General features: G+C 37.5%; 1 protein-coding gene across 3 annotated transcripts in view; it reads right to left on the bottom strand.

Moving 5' to 3' along the window:
* The window catches only part of STRN (striatin), a 113,822-nt gene that overhangs the window by 11,438 nt on the left and 87,339 nt on the right, over positions 1-15,045 (bottom strand). For all 3 annotated transcript variants that reach the window (XM_057558131.1, XM_057558132.1, XM_057558133.1), the window contains 4 exons: positions 13,956-14,003; positions 13,062-13,183; positions 9,635-9,802; positions 7,824-7,964 (listed from right to left, as the gene is read on the bottom strand). In XM_057558131.1, coding sequence (XP_057414114.1) covers positions 7,824-7,964; positions 9,635-9,802; positions 13,062-13,183; positions 13,956-14,003 — 479 coding nt within the window. The remainder of the gene's footprint in view (positions 1-7,823; positions 7,965-9,634; positions 9,803-13,061; positions 13,184-13,955; positions 14,004-15,045) is intronic.

Below are 15,045 nucleotides of genomic sequence, written 5' to 3'. Positions count from 1 at the left end.
TGTGTCAATGTCAAATTTCCTGATTTTGATAATGTAATGTGCTGTCAGAGAATGTCCTTATTCTTAGGAATTACATGCTAAAGGATCTAGGGGTATAGGTACATAACGTCTCTTAAATGGCTCAGAATTTTAAATTATACACATACACAGAGAATGATAAAGTAAATGTGACAAATATGGCAAAATGTTAAAAACTGGTGAATCTGGGTGAAGGTTAACCAAGAATTCTTGTAATGTTTTTGAAACTTTTCTTTAAATTTAAAATTATTTCAAAAATAAAGAGGTCCTAAACTTTTTTAAATCTTAGACTAGGTATCATGAAGTTACACTCATAATAGAAAATATAGTGATGCATAGCTAAAAATAGCTCCAATATTAGTCTACTCTATTGGATTTTCATGTGGTACCTAGAAATATGACATCTTAAAAGCTGAGGGTAGTCTTTTTCCAATGCTAATGGCAGGTGGCCACCCAGCCTGTTATCTAAGTGCACAACAAAAAGTCACTTGACCATGTGGAGTAAGCTCTGGGTCAGTTATATTCATTTTAAATGGTCCTAAACAAAGAATTTAGATTAAAAATTCAGCCTATGGATATTTTTTCCTCCAGAGATAACACACCACTGACCAATATCTGCTGTAAGGTCTAGCAGGAGAATAATAACAAAATACAAATACTTTAAGTAAAGTATCCGATATATTTTGGGAGAGAAGTTTCTGAGAATAGCTTCAATTACTTTGAGATCTAGAAAAGAAGCATGATAGAAATCAGGCAAAAGAAAGTTCTTATTTAGTAATACTTTTTAAGGAAATTTCTCCAGGTGATGGTAAATCAGACAAGTAAAAGTAAGCAAAATACAAAGAACACTAGAAATAAACTGAAGGCCTACTAGCCATCATTCTAACAATGAATCTAAAAGAATCCTCCAAATATTTATATTCAGCTTATGACCTAAAAATTGTTTACCGTTTCAATGGGTTCACAAGTACCCAATTACCTGCTTCAACTACCTTTGACTTAATCATAGTCAAATCATCACTGCCATTAATAAGAAAAAAGGTAATTTATTCTGATTCTAACAACAAACATCTTCCATCCTTTTAAACTACACGAAATTCACTTTTACCTTAAAACATGTTTGGTCTGAACTTTAATTTAAAAAAACACCTGCTAAATTCCAGAATACAATAACATAGTCAAATATAAACAGCTAAGAGAGTCACAGTAGAAAGAAATAAATTTGCTTTATATAACTCTAAAGTAATCAAACTGATAACTTAGGAAATGTCAGGACATATTATTATAACTCGAAATAGTTATCACTTATTCCAACAATGCTGCCTTTGCTCAAAACATTCTCGGCAGTCTTCTTCAGAAAATGCTTCTAGTATCAGGCAAAAAGTCATATGACTTTACAGTTATACATCGTGAGGGAGAAATGGAATTGCCTAGTTTAGCTTATCCATCTCACTCACTGACTTGAGACCTTACTAATTTATAGCAGTCATTAAAATCAACATTTATGCTGAGGACGTTCAAAGAATTGACCATAATCTCTGAAGGTAATTTGAAAAATGTTCACATCCTTCTTAATTTCATATTGGCTTTTTATTTTATTACAGTAGCTTTAGGTCATATATCTAAGCATGATTTTAAATTTACAAAGAGAGGGCGGAGTCAAGACGGCGTACTAGGAGGACGCGGAATTTGCGTCTCCTCACAACTAGGGCACCTACCAGGCACTGGTGGGGGACCATGGACACCTGAGGGGACGGGAGGAACCCCCAGCGACCGGGTAGGATGTGGGGCGTGGGGGGAGTGAAGGGGGAGAAGTGGAGGCGGGACGGAACTGGCACCCCTGAGGGATGGATGGGGGAGGGGAAGGGATCCCATGCCGAAGGCAGAAATTGGGGAACCATTGGGAGGGCAGAGGATCTATACAGATTGCCAACAAACACATGACAAGATGCTCAACATCACTAATCATTAGAGAAATGCAAATCAAAACTACAATGAGGTATCACCTCACACTGGTCAGAACGGCCGTCATCAAAAAATCTACAGACAATAAATGCTGGAGAGGGTGTGGAGGAAAGGGAACCCTCTTGCACTGTTGGTGGGAATGTAAATCGATACAGCCACTATGGAGAACAGTATGGAGGTTCCTTAAAAAACTAAAAATAGAACTACCATACGACCCAGCAATCCCACTACTGGGCATATACCCTGAGAAAACCATAATTCAAAAAGTGTCACGTACCATAATGTTCATTGCAGCTCTATTTACAATAGCCAGGACATGGAAGCAACCTAAGTGTCCATGGACAGGTGAATGGAAAAAGAAGATGTGGCACATATATACAATGGAATATTAGCCATAAAAAGAAACGAAATTGAGTTATTTGTAGTGAGGTGGATGGACCTAGAGTCTGTCATACAGAGTGAAGTAAGTCAGAAAGAGAAAAACAAATACTGTATGCTAACACATATATATGGATTCTTAAAAAAAAAACTGGTCATGAAGAACCTAGGGGCAGGACAGGAATAAAGACGCAGACCTACTAGAGAATGGACTTGAGGACACGGGGAGGGGGAAGGGTAAGCTGGGACAAAGTGAGAGAGTGGCAAGGACATATATACACTACCAAATATAAAATAGATAGCTAGTGGGAAGCAGCCGCATAGCACAGGGAGGGAGATCAGCTTGGTGCTTTGTGACCACCTAGAGGGGTGGGATAGGGAGGGTGGGAGGGAGGGAGACGCAAGAGGGAAGAGATATGGGGATATATGTATATGTATAGCTGATTCACTTTGTTATAAAGCAGAAATTAACACACCATTGTAAAGCAATTATACTCCAATGAAGATGTTGAAAAAAAAAAAGAAGATTCTGTAGAAATATATTTAATTGCATGGAAAGGTATTCTTACTGTACTAAGTGAATTAAAAAAAAATCTACAAACAATAAATTCTGGAGAGGGTGTGGAGAAAAGGGAACCCCTCTTGCACTGTTGGTGGGAATGTAAATTGATACAGCCACTATGCAGAACAGTATGGAGGTTCCTCAAAAAACTAAAAATAGAACTACCATATGACCCAGCAATCCTACTACTGGGCATATACCCTGAGAAAACCATAATTCAAAAAGAGTCATGTACCACAACGTTCATTGCAGCTCTATTTACAATAGCCAGGACATGGAAGCACCAATGGTAAAGAAGATGTGGCACATATATACAGTGGAATATTAGCCATAAAAAGAAACGAAATTGAGTTATTTGTAGTGAGGTGGATGGACCTAGAGTCTGTCATACAGAGTGAAGTAAGTAGGAAAGAGAAAAACAAATACTGTATGCTAACACATATATATGGCATCTAAAAAAAAAAGGAAATGGTTCTGAAGAACCTAGGGGCAGGACAGGAATAAAGACGCAGATGTAGAGAATGGACTTGAGCACACGGGGAGGGGGAAGGGTAAGGTGGGACGAAGTGAGAGAGTAGCAATGACATATGCACACTACCAAATGTAAAACAGATAGCTAGTGGGAAGCAGCCGCATAGCACAGGGAGATCAGCTCGGTGCTTTGTGACCACCTAGAGGGGTGGGATCGGGAGGATGGGAGAGAGACACAAGAGGGAGGAGATATGGGGATGTATGTATACATATAGCTGATTCACTTTTTGATACAGCAGAATCTAACACATCATTGTAAGGCACTTACATTCTAATAAAGATGTTAAAAAAATTTTTTAAATACAAAAAAGAAGTTCATAGTCACTGAAAAAAAAAAAAACTTTATACAGATAATATTCCTCTGGGCTCAGCCCATAATACTGCATTTCCTGTTGCCATGACATCAGTGGTCACTATTACAATCCCCAGGATTCTGTGAAGTCGAGAGCGAGAGGGAGAGAGAGAGAGAGCGAGCGAGAGAGCGAGAGAGAGAGCGAGAGAGAGCCAGAGAGGACAATAGTTTTTCTTATTTCCCTTCTTTTCCCAATTCTTTCCTTCTTCTATCTCAAAGAAACACCAAAAGAAAAGTGCAAGCCAAACAGGCAAGAAAGGCAGGGGAAATCTTTGCCTTTTCTCAATATGTTGGCTCCTAAGGATGCACCAGGCTCCTTGAAGATGTGCCCTGAGTCAAGCTATCTAGACCGGACACTCTTAGTTGCCTAAGCAGAACACCTGCTTCCCTGCTTCCTCCATAACACAACCCCAACTTGGTAAATGGAATAAATGTAGTCAGAGGGCTCAAAGGAAGCTGGTCCATCCCCAGCTCCTGGGGAGGATCCCAGTTCCAAGTCTATGCCAAGGGAGGGAGGGAGGGAGGGAGGGAGGGAGGGAGGGGGAGAGAGAGAGAGAGAGAGAGAGAGAGAGAGAGTGTGTGTGTGTGTGTGTGTGTGTCTGTGTGTCTGTGTGTCTGTGTGTCTGTGTAGTCCCCCTTGCTGGTGATTGCAGGACCTCAGGCTTGAGCCCATCATCACAGGGCTCTCTCCAATTGATCGTGACTATTCAAGGGTGGGCTGTGTCCCAAGATGTAATCAGACAGACAGGAAGGAAAAACTTTAATCGTATGTTTTTCAGGGTGAGGTCGCCTCTCTTGTTGGAAATGAACAAGGGAGCAGGTTGTTCCAGGAATGCTGGCAGCCATGTTGTGACCATGGGGCAAGTTAGTCTGAGGAAAAAGCCAGCACATAAAGGAGGAAGGCAGCCAGATGAATCAGAGAAATGGAGCTGGAGCTCTGATTTTCTTGTGTCTAGAGGTCGGTGCTTAGCGATGACCTAGAGGGGTGAGATAGGGAGGATGGGAGGGAGGCTCAAGAGGGAGGGGATATGAGGACACGTGTATGCATATGGCTGATTCACTTTGTTGTGCAAAAGAAACTAACATGGTATCGTGAAGCAATTATACTCCAATAAAGATCTATTAAAAAAAAAGTATTTAGACATTTAAAAAAAATAAAAAAACAAAAATAAAATAAGCTACAAGGATATATTGTACAACATGAGGAATACAGCTAATATTTTATAATAACTATAAATGGAGTATAACCTTTAAAAATTGTGAATGACAATACTGTACACCTATAACATATAATATTGTACAGCAACTATTCTTTAAAAAAGTAAAATTATGAGAAATGAAAAACAGATTTATTTTATACAGGCCTATCTCATTTTATTGTGCTTTGCAGATATTGTGTTGTTTTACAAATTGAAGGTCTGTGGCAACCCTGTATTTAGCAAGTCTATTGGTTCCATTTTTTTCAATAGAATTTGTTCACTTCGTGTCTATGTCACAGTTTGGTAATTCTCGCAATATTTCAAACTTTTTTGTTATTAATATTTGTTATGGTGATCTGTGGTCCCTGATCTTTGATATTACTAATGTATTTGTTTTGGGGTGCCATGAACTGCACCCATATAAGACGGTGAACTTGATAAATGTTGTGTGTGTTCTGACTGCTCCACCGACCAGCTGTAACCCCATCTCTCTCCTTCTCCTTGGGCCTTCCTAGTCTCTGAGGCACAACAATATTGAAATTAGGCCAATCAGTAACCCTACAATGACCAAGTGCTCAAATGAAAGGAAGAGTTGCACACTTCTCACTTTACATTAAAAGCCAGAAATGGTTAAGCTTAGCGAGGAAGGCATGTGGAAAGGATAAGCCAAAAGCTAGGCCTCTTGCTCCAGTTAGCCAAAAGTTGTGAATGCAAAGGAAAAGTTCTTGAAGGAAACTGAAAGTGCTATTCCACTGAACACATGAATGATAAGAAAGCAAAACAGTATGGTGAAAGTCTTAGTGGGCTGGATAGAAGATCAAACCAGCCACAACATTCCCTTAAGCCAAAGCCTAATCCAGAGCAAGGTCCTAACTCTCTTCAATTCTATGAAGGCTGAGAGAGGTTAGGAAGCTGCAGAAGAAAAGTTTGAAGCTAGCAGAGGTTGGTTCATGAGATTTAAGGAAAGAAGCACTGTCTCTGTAACATCAAAGTGCAAAGTGAAGCAGCAAGTGCTGATACAGAAGCTGCAGCAAGTTACTTAGAAGATCTAGCTAAGATAATGAATAAAGGTGGCTACACTAAACAACAGATTTTCAATGTAGATGAAACAGCCTTCTATTGGAAGAAGATGCCACCTAGGACTTTCATAGCTAGAGGGAAGTCATGCCTGGCTCCAAAGCCTCAAAGAACAGGCTGACTCTCTTGATAGGTGCTAATGCAGCTGGTGACTCGAAGGTGAAGCCAATGTTCATTTACCATTCTGAAGACCCTATGGCCCTTAAGAATTATGCTAAATCTACTCTGCCTGTGCTTTATAAAGGGGAAAACAAAGCCTGGATGACAGCATATCTGTTTACTACATGGTTTACTGAATATTACAAGCCCACTCTTGAGACCTACTGCTCAGAAAAAAAGATTCCTTTCAAAATATTACTGTTCACTGACAATGCACCTGGTCACCCAAGAGCTCTAATGAAGATGTACAATGAGATTCATGTTTTTTTTCATGCCTGCTAACACAACCTCCATTCCACAGCCCATGGATCAAGGAGTAATTTCGACTTTCAAGTCTTATTATTTAAGAAATACATTTCATAAGGCTACAGCTGCCATAGCTAGTGATTTCTCTGATGGATCTGGGCAAAGCCAACTGAAAACCTTCTGGAAAGGACTTACCATTCCAGATGCCATTAAGAACATTTGTGATTCATGGGAAGAGGTCAAAATGTCAACATGAACAGGAGTTTGGAATAGGTTAGTTCCAACCCTCATGGATGACTTTGAGGGGTGCAAGACTTCAGTGAAGGAAGTAACTTCAGGTGTGGTAGAAATAGCACAAGAACTAGAATTAGAAGTGGAGCCTGAAGATGTGACTGAATTGCTGCAATCTCATGATAAAACTTGAATGGATGAGGAGCTGCTTCTTATGAATGAGCAAAGAAAGTGGTTTCTTGAGATAGAATCTACTCCTGGTGAGGCTGCTGTGAAGATTGTTGAAATGACAACAAAGGATTATGTAATTACAAAAATCCTGTTGATCAAACAGCGGCAGGGTTTGAGAGGACTGATTCCCATTTCAAGAGAAGTTCTCCTGTGGGTAGAATGCTATCAAACATCAACGCATGCTACAGAGACGTTGTTCGTGAAAGGAAGAGTCAGTCGATGCGGCAAACTTCACTGTTGTCTTATTTTAAGAAATTACCACAGTCACCCAACCTTCAGCAACCACCCGCTGATCAGTCAGCAGCCATCAACATCATGGCGAGACCCTCCCCCAGCAAAAAGATTATGACTCACTGAAGGCTCAGATGGCGGTTAGCATTTTTCGGCAATAAAGCACTTTTAAATTAAGATATGTACACACTTAACAGCCTGTAGTGCAGTGTAAACATAACTCTTATATGCACTGAGAAAGCAAAAACTTCATGTGACTCACTCTGTTGCAATATTTGCTTTATTTCGAAGGTCTGAAACTGAACCTGCAAAAACTCCAAGATATGCCTGTATTCAGAATAAATACTATTGTCTTCAAATAGAATTGAAAACTAAACATTTGGTATAAAATTAAACTTGACTTCTCTTTAGAATAGCTCAAATGCTACTTCAAACAGTATAGTTATACATGTGAATAAACTTAACCTAAAGACTTAAAATCAACTGTAAATCATTATATCCTTCTAATAACTGTGTTATATGATTTTGAGGCCGAATACTTTATAATGACAAGTGTTTTTCATAGTTGACTCTAGTAGTTATAATTCTGATAACATTTAAAAAATTGATCCAAACACAGACTACTTAAAATTGGTATACATACTTGAATCTAGGTTGGATTCTAAAGTGAGAATGCGTTGTTGTGTTTCCATGTTAAAGATGCTTGTGTATCCTTTGCTGAATGATGCTACCATATGGCTCGGGTCACTGCTCACTAGATCCACAGAGGCAGGGATTCCCAATTCTAAGAGTCAGAACATATTCGAAGAGAATGGCAGTTAGAGGGTCTACTTCACAATGTGCTTAGAATATAGCAAAACAAACGGTGGTATAAGAAGTAAATGAGGCTCAACATTAGAATAAGAATTAGCTCATAGTCATTCAGTGCAGACTGTTTCTTTCGTTACTTTTAGTCCTAGTCTATTTTATCATTCTTACTTGTTTACCACATCTTCTACCAGTCACTCACAACTACTGTATTCATTGAATCCAAGCCTTTATTTAGAAATAAATGGAAAACATATGGACTACAAGTTTTTCTGCTTCCACCTCAAATCAACCTGGGGTTTAGAGGGGCATCACAGGAATTCTTCATTTTAAAAGCCCATCTCTTAATAGGAATTCTAACTCTCTAAAAGTATGGAATTTAAGAAGTAAAAACTCAAATTGTTATTTATTGGTAGAGTTACGCAAATATCAAATGCAGGCAACTCATCAAAACCTAGGCACAAGTTATGGCAGCTCAAGAATAAAGAAGGTATTTTTATTTATCATCTAGAATAGGGTAAAACTTGGAACTTATTTATAAACATAAAAAAATATAATTCTATGTATATGTGAATATAATCTGATTTTTAAAATCTGGTTCAAAATCTAAGTAAGCTAACAGTTCAAAAATGTGTATCTTCCAGAAGAAGGTACATTAATGGCCAATGAGCACACAAAAAAAGTGCTCAGAATAATTAGCCACCAAGGAAATACAAATTAAAATCACAATGAAATACTGCTACACACCCACCAAAATGGCTAAAATTAAATACACCCTCAACACCAAATGTTTGTAATTAAGGATGTAGAGCAACTGGAATTCTCACACATTGCAGTCAGTGGTGTAACATGGAACAACTACTTTCAAAGAAAGTTTGGCAATTTCACATAAAGTTAAACACACAATTCTAATTCTAAAGCCCAGAAATTCTATTTCCAGGTCTTTACCTGCCTGTGATTTAAAAAAAAAGAAAAAAAGAAAGTTCACAGCAGCTTTGTTCATAATAGGAAAAAATGGAAACAACCCAAATGTTCATCAAGAGGTAAATGATAAACACAGTGGTTTAAGGAAATACTTACTACTAAACAATAAAAATAAATTATTAACACTTATTACCACATGGATGAATCACAAGAACACTACAGTGAGAGTAAAACGTCAGATACAAAAAGAGTGCACACTGTATGATTTCATTTATGTGAAGTTTTAGAATAGACAAAACTAATTTATAATGAAAGAAATCACAACAGTGGGTACCGCTGGTTAGGAATGGGGAAGGGGGATGACTGGGAAGAACACAAAGAAACTTTAGGGCAGTGAAGGAAATGTTCTATCTTGATAGGTGCAAGAGTTTTATGTATTTGTCAAACTCATGAAAATGCACCCTTAATATCTGTTTTTTACTGTATAGAAATTATATCTCAATTTTTAAAAATTCAAAAAAGGCATGCTGTTTCACCAAATAGTATGCTTTTTAAACTTATACATACTAAGTTGGAAATTCAAGCAAATATATTTTTACTGCTTAAAAACAACCTTCAAATTAAATTTAAACAGTAAGAGTTTGTAGAATCATTTATTTATTTGTTTCTTTTTAGAATAATTTTATAAAACACTCAGTAAAATAAGGGGAAAGAAGTATGTACCTTGATTATCATTAAATACACTCAGGGCTGGAGCAGCCTCGGTTGTATTCCATAAACGGAGAGTGCCATCTGCTGAACAGGACAACAAACGCTGGTGTGCTGCGCTGTAAGCCAAACCCCAGACTGCATCGGTGTGGCCTAGGAGAGGGCCTCTTAAAACAGAAGGATCTATAAGAACAGCAAGAATGCAGGGGAAAAAGCACAAATCATAAAGGTACTTAGATTCCAAAGGAAAGTAAAATATACAAAACAAAAAGTATAAAATACACCTCCTAGTTTCTATTTTTCTTCTGAAATGTGGCAAAAACAGGCTTGGAAACATGCAAATGTAGGGTTTGAAAGGTCTAAATTAAAATTTTAAAGTACATCTATTTCTCCTTAAAAAAATTACATATTTCCTTCTCCCTCCCTTTTTTCTTTCCATTTGTCTTGATTTTTCTAAAAAGCATGTTAACATAAACCATTTGAATTTAATCTACTTTCAGAGAAACCACAACTCACATTCCCCGAGGAAGTGAACAGAGACCCTTTCCCTCTTCTGATGTCCTTCAGCACTTTGGATACACTCTTTAGGCCATTTGTGCTATGAATGGCAGTCGTTCTTGGGAGCAACAGGCCTCTGTCATCCTTAATGGACGTGAACTGAGACCTACAGGAATCCCCAAATGCTCAAACAGCAAGATGTGACACATGAATGATGTGCATGTGGGGGAGGGGCAAGGAGAAGGCGGGGGAGGGGGTTTGCTTAGCACTGTTTCCTGATAAAAGCCAAATTGGAAATTTTACTTGTTAGCCCTCACAATGAGTCTATGAAGTGGTACTTTCAAGATGGCTCACAGATGTTAGATTTAAAATGTCAATGGTGTTATCTGTCCTATATCCTCTTTTAGTCATACCATAAAATATCTATTGAAGATATACTATGTATTAGGCACTATGCTAGATGCAGGGGCCATGCAGATGATTAAGACACAGTACCATCCTTGTCTTCAAAAGACAATGTGGTAAGTACAATAATAGTGACAGACACCAGTTACCATGGAGAGTGACTGGGAGGAATGAAAGCTTCTTGGAGAGAATGACACCTAGAGTACAGATGCTGGCCAGTCAAAGGACAGAAGGAAGGCATTCCTGGCAAAGGAGGCAGCTCCTACAAAATCACAGAAGAAAAAATAGCATGCTATGTGAGGAAATTTATAAGAAAGTCAGTATTACTGGACTGTGAAATTTGAGGCAAGAAGTGGAAGAGATGAGAGTGGCTAGTTTACGGTGGGATTTCTACGACGTATTAAAGAAATTATCCTGAAAGCAATAGGGAACCACTGAAGGGTTTCCCAGGAGAAGCAGGGTGAAGTAAGTATTTAATAAGGTATCTTTGATGATAGTGTAGAAGACAGATTGGAAAGAATCAAGATGAAGGCAAGGGGACTGTTTCAGAAGACTGGGAGAGTGAAGATGAAGACCCACACGAGGACAGTGATAAAAGGGGCAGACCAGGAGTAAATTCAAGAAATATTTAGGGGGAGGTAATTAATAAGGTATAGATAGTAAAACGGTACAAGGAATCAAGGATAACTCTTAGGTTTCTAGTTTGGATAATTCTGGTAGTGCCACCAACTGATAAAGAATACATGGAAAGGGAATTCCCTGGCAGTCCAGTGGTTAGGACTCGGCGTTCTCACTTTGATCCCTGGTCGGGGAACTAAGATCCCGCAAGCCACGCGATGCCACCCCTGCCCTCCCAAAATATATATATATGGAAGAAGAAACAGTGCTTGTAGGGATTTATGTACAATGAGACAGCCACTTTGAGATGTTCTGTAGGTAGTCTGAAGCCTAAAGAAGAGATTTATGAGTCAATAGCATATAAAACCACAAAGTGGATTCAATCTACCAAAGAAGATGTGTGCAATGCAAAGAATGAGTTAGGGTCTGGCCTTGATAAATGTTAATATTTAAGGTGAGAAAAATAAAAGAAGTTTATGAGGGACAGGGAATAGAAACTGTCATAGAGTTATGTGTCAAAAAAGCCTATAGTGAACAGATTTCAAAAAGGACGGAGTGGTCCACAGTTTCAGATAGCCAGTATATCCAGTAAAATAAGGATTGTAAAATACCCCTTGGATCAGCCAAATTAGGTAGATACTGATATCTTGTTATATTTAAGCGGAACAGCCAGAAGATAGAATGCAGAGGGATCATGCACAGGGAAAGGACATGGAGTTAGTAACTAGTAATTGTGTTTCCTAGACAGTATCACCAAAGAGACACAGGAATGAAAGAAATGAAGGAAAGAGAGACTAAACAAGAGCCAGAGAGGGAAATGGAGTCAGAAAAGGCTTCTCCTTGCCCAGGATAGGAGACACCTGAATTTACTTACATGCTGAGGGGATGGAAAGAGAACAAAGAGGGTAAAGCTTCAGATGAGAGCAAGAGAGCGCAAAAGAGAAAGAGTCAGCCAGAAACAGAGGAGAAGAATGATATTAGAGTGAAGTCTCAAAGGGAACAAGAGAATGAGGTCAAGAGCAAAGGGGAAGGGTTGGCTTGGGACAGAATGAGGTCAACCGATATCTGGTACAGGGATAAAGTAAGTAAGGAAAAGCATGAAACAGATAAATCTGTAAGAGAATTGTGGAGGGAAGAGGGGGTGTTACCCTTCACAAAATATATGTTAAATGCTTATTAAATAAATGTTAGAAGAAACTTTTGGTTACTGAATTTTTTTATCTTTACTTAGGTTTATTAGTAAAATTGATTAAACAATAACAAAAATAAAATATGGTTTTATGACATATTTGACACTTCATACCATTCTAGAATTTAAGGAGAATTTTAAGACGAAACCAAAATAGTTCCTAAACGGTTTTTGCAAGGGAATTTAGGATAACATCTAGTGATAGATTATAATACAGTTTTTTGTTTCATGGTGCTGTTCCCAAATCTAAAGGGCACTTCTTAATTTTTTAAAGCCTTTTAAATATTTTGGTGCCATACACTTTAACAATCATTAGCCTCTATACCTCCAATAACTGATCAAGAAGATGATGCCATCACTCATTTTCCTTCAAAGTTATTTGTCAAGAATAGTGACAAAATATGATTACAGATTAGTAATAATGTACCAAGTACTGTACAGATGCCTACAATGAAGAAAACAATTGTCAATCAAGCCAGCATTTCCAATCAGTAAGACTTCCGGGGGTGGGAACTGTTTTCTTGGGAAAAATACGTTATTTTCTCTTTTCGTTTAGCATTATGTGTTATCAAATTGATTCCCAAATACAGGAGTCCTTTTTAACAAAATAAATATATGGTTCCCTTTTACCAATTTATTTTCAAAAATATCTCATTTTATCCTTATGTATGCTATGTAAAATGCATAAAAAGAAAATATTTTATTCTTTCATATCTTTGGGGAATCACATACCGTAAGAGTCATAGGGATCGATGTTGGGGTTGGTGGTGTTCCAGCCCTGGATCAGTCCGTCAGTCCCGCCACTATAGCACTGCTCACCATTGCTGCTCATTACCACACAAAGCACTGGACCTCTGGGAAGGAAAATCAATTTCTATTCTCAAAAATCTATCTGATAACAGGACTTGTTAAAAATAAGAATGCTTAATTATTCAAAAGGCTTTCTCTTTTTCTGCTTTGGATAACAAATAAAAAACTATCAAAGCATTATTCATTTTTCTTCCTCTGCTAAACCAGTGGTTGGTAAACTATGGCCTATGGACCAAATCCAACCAGTGGACTGCTTTCATACAGTCCTCAAGCATTTATGGTTTTTACATTTTTTAAAGGGTTGTAATACAAAACCAAACTAAAAACAAGAATGTACAACATTAAATATGCAGCCAGCAAAGCCTAAAAACATTTACTAACTGGCCCTTTATTTATAAAAAGTATGCCAAACTCTGTGCTAAATCAAGTGAACAGGTACATTCCTTAAACTTAAATGGAAACAGGAAAAGCGTGCAACATGTGATCACAATAAAAAAAGTCTCAGATATTTTTAAGGAAAAAAGATCAGGATTTCTCATAGTTAAACTTAATTGCCTCAACTTCATTTTAAGAGAGATATATACATCATCTACACATCATGCAAATAAAATCTAATTTCAGCAAGGATCCCTATTTGGTAGTGATAAACTTGTCTCTAGCATTATATTATCTGCCAGTTTCTTTTACATTTACAAAAAACACTACTAAATACAAAAAGTACATAACACAAATACATACGTGAAAGAAAAGAAAATATGCTAACTAGGCTGATTTACAATGATGTTGATTTAACACAAAGAAAAAGCACATACTTACTTATGAGCTCTGAATGTATAGATAGGCTCCACATCAAGAGAAGTGCTCCTAAATCAGAGAGAGGAGGACTTTAACCACTCTAAGTTTTCAGTAGTAAACAGTATGACAATGTATGTCATAAAATTGCCCCTAGAAATACCAACACTATGCTAATATACCATGGTCAACCCCAGTACACAAGAAAGCTTACTTAACACGGATCACATATATTTGTGACTTCAAGAAACAAAATTCTTGTTTAGTAACAATACCTTGTTACATCACTTTTAGCATTGCCCTAATCTATTTGACTAAAGGAAGAGAGAGCCTCACTCAGGGGAAAAAACATGGGCTTTGAAGAAATAAATTTCTGGATTCAATTTCCAATTCTGTCACTAACTGGCTAACTTTAGGCAAATTATTTAACCTTTTGGAACTCCAGATTCCTCTATGTTTAAAATAAAACAGAAAAATAGGGATAACACCAAATATTCACAGGATTAAATGAGATTCTACATGGTAAAAGAGCCTAGGACAGAACCACACACATAGTAGAATTTCAATCAAAAGTACTTTAATTTCCTTGCATTTGCATAAAGGTTAACATGCCTGTCCTTAATACTTGCAGAAACTGTCCAAATCATCAGATTATTCATTACTCAGAACACTGAGTATATGGGTACTCTACAGGGCCTAATACTGGCCATGACTGATAATGAAAACTTGATTTAAAATCGGATTGCATTGTAGTTTTTTTTTATAGGCATATGATATCTCTCCTCATTACCAAAGTTTTAAGTTCAAAGGTAAACAGGCTACTGTTACTTGCAATGTGAAGATGTTGTTACTAGGCTATCACCAGCAAAAAATTTATTTCAATATTTTTCTAAATTTTAGTCAAGAATATATGATGAGACATTCACATTCTCTGGTCCAATATGATGTCCACTGTGACTAAAGAACTTGAAAGACAAAAGGCACAATTTATAACCAAGAAATACTTCTTCTCTGCTGAAGACACCTAATCTACATGAGGATTCACTTGGTTTTAAGCAAGATCTGGTTGAGCTATCTGATGAATCAAGTATTTTATCGAGTTTATGTATGAGTC

This window comes from Balaenoptera acutorostrata, chromosome 12, assembly GCF_949987535.1.
Source record: "Balaenoptera acutorostrata chromosome 12, mBalAcu1.1, whole genome shotgun sequence".
NCBI lineage: Eukaryota > Metazoa > Chordata > Mammalia > Artiodactyla > Balaenopteridae > Balaenoptera > Balaenoptera acutorostrata.
This window is presented reverse-complemented; position numbering and strand designations above follow the sequence as displayed.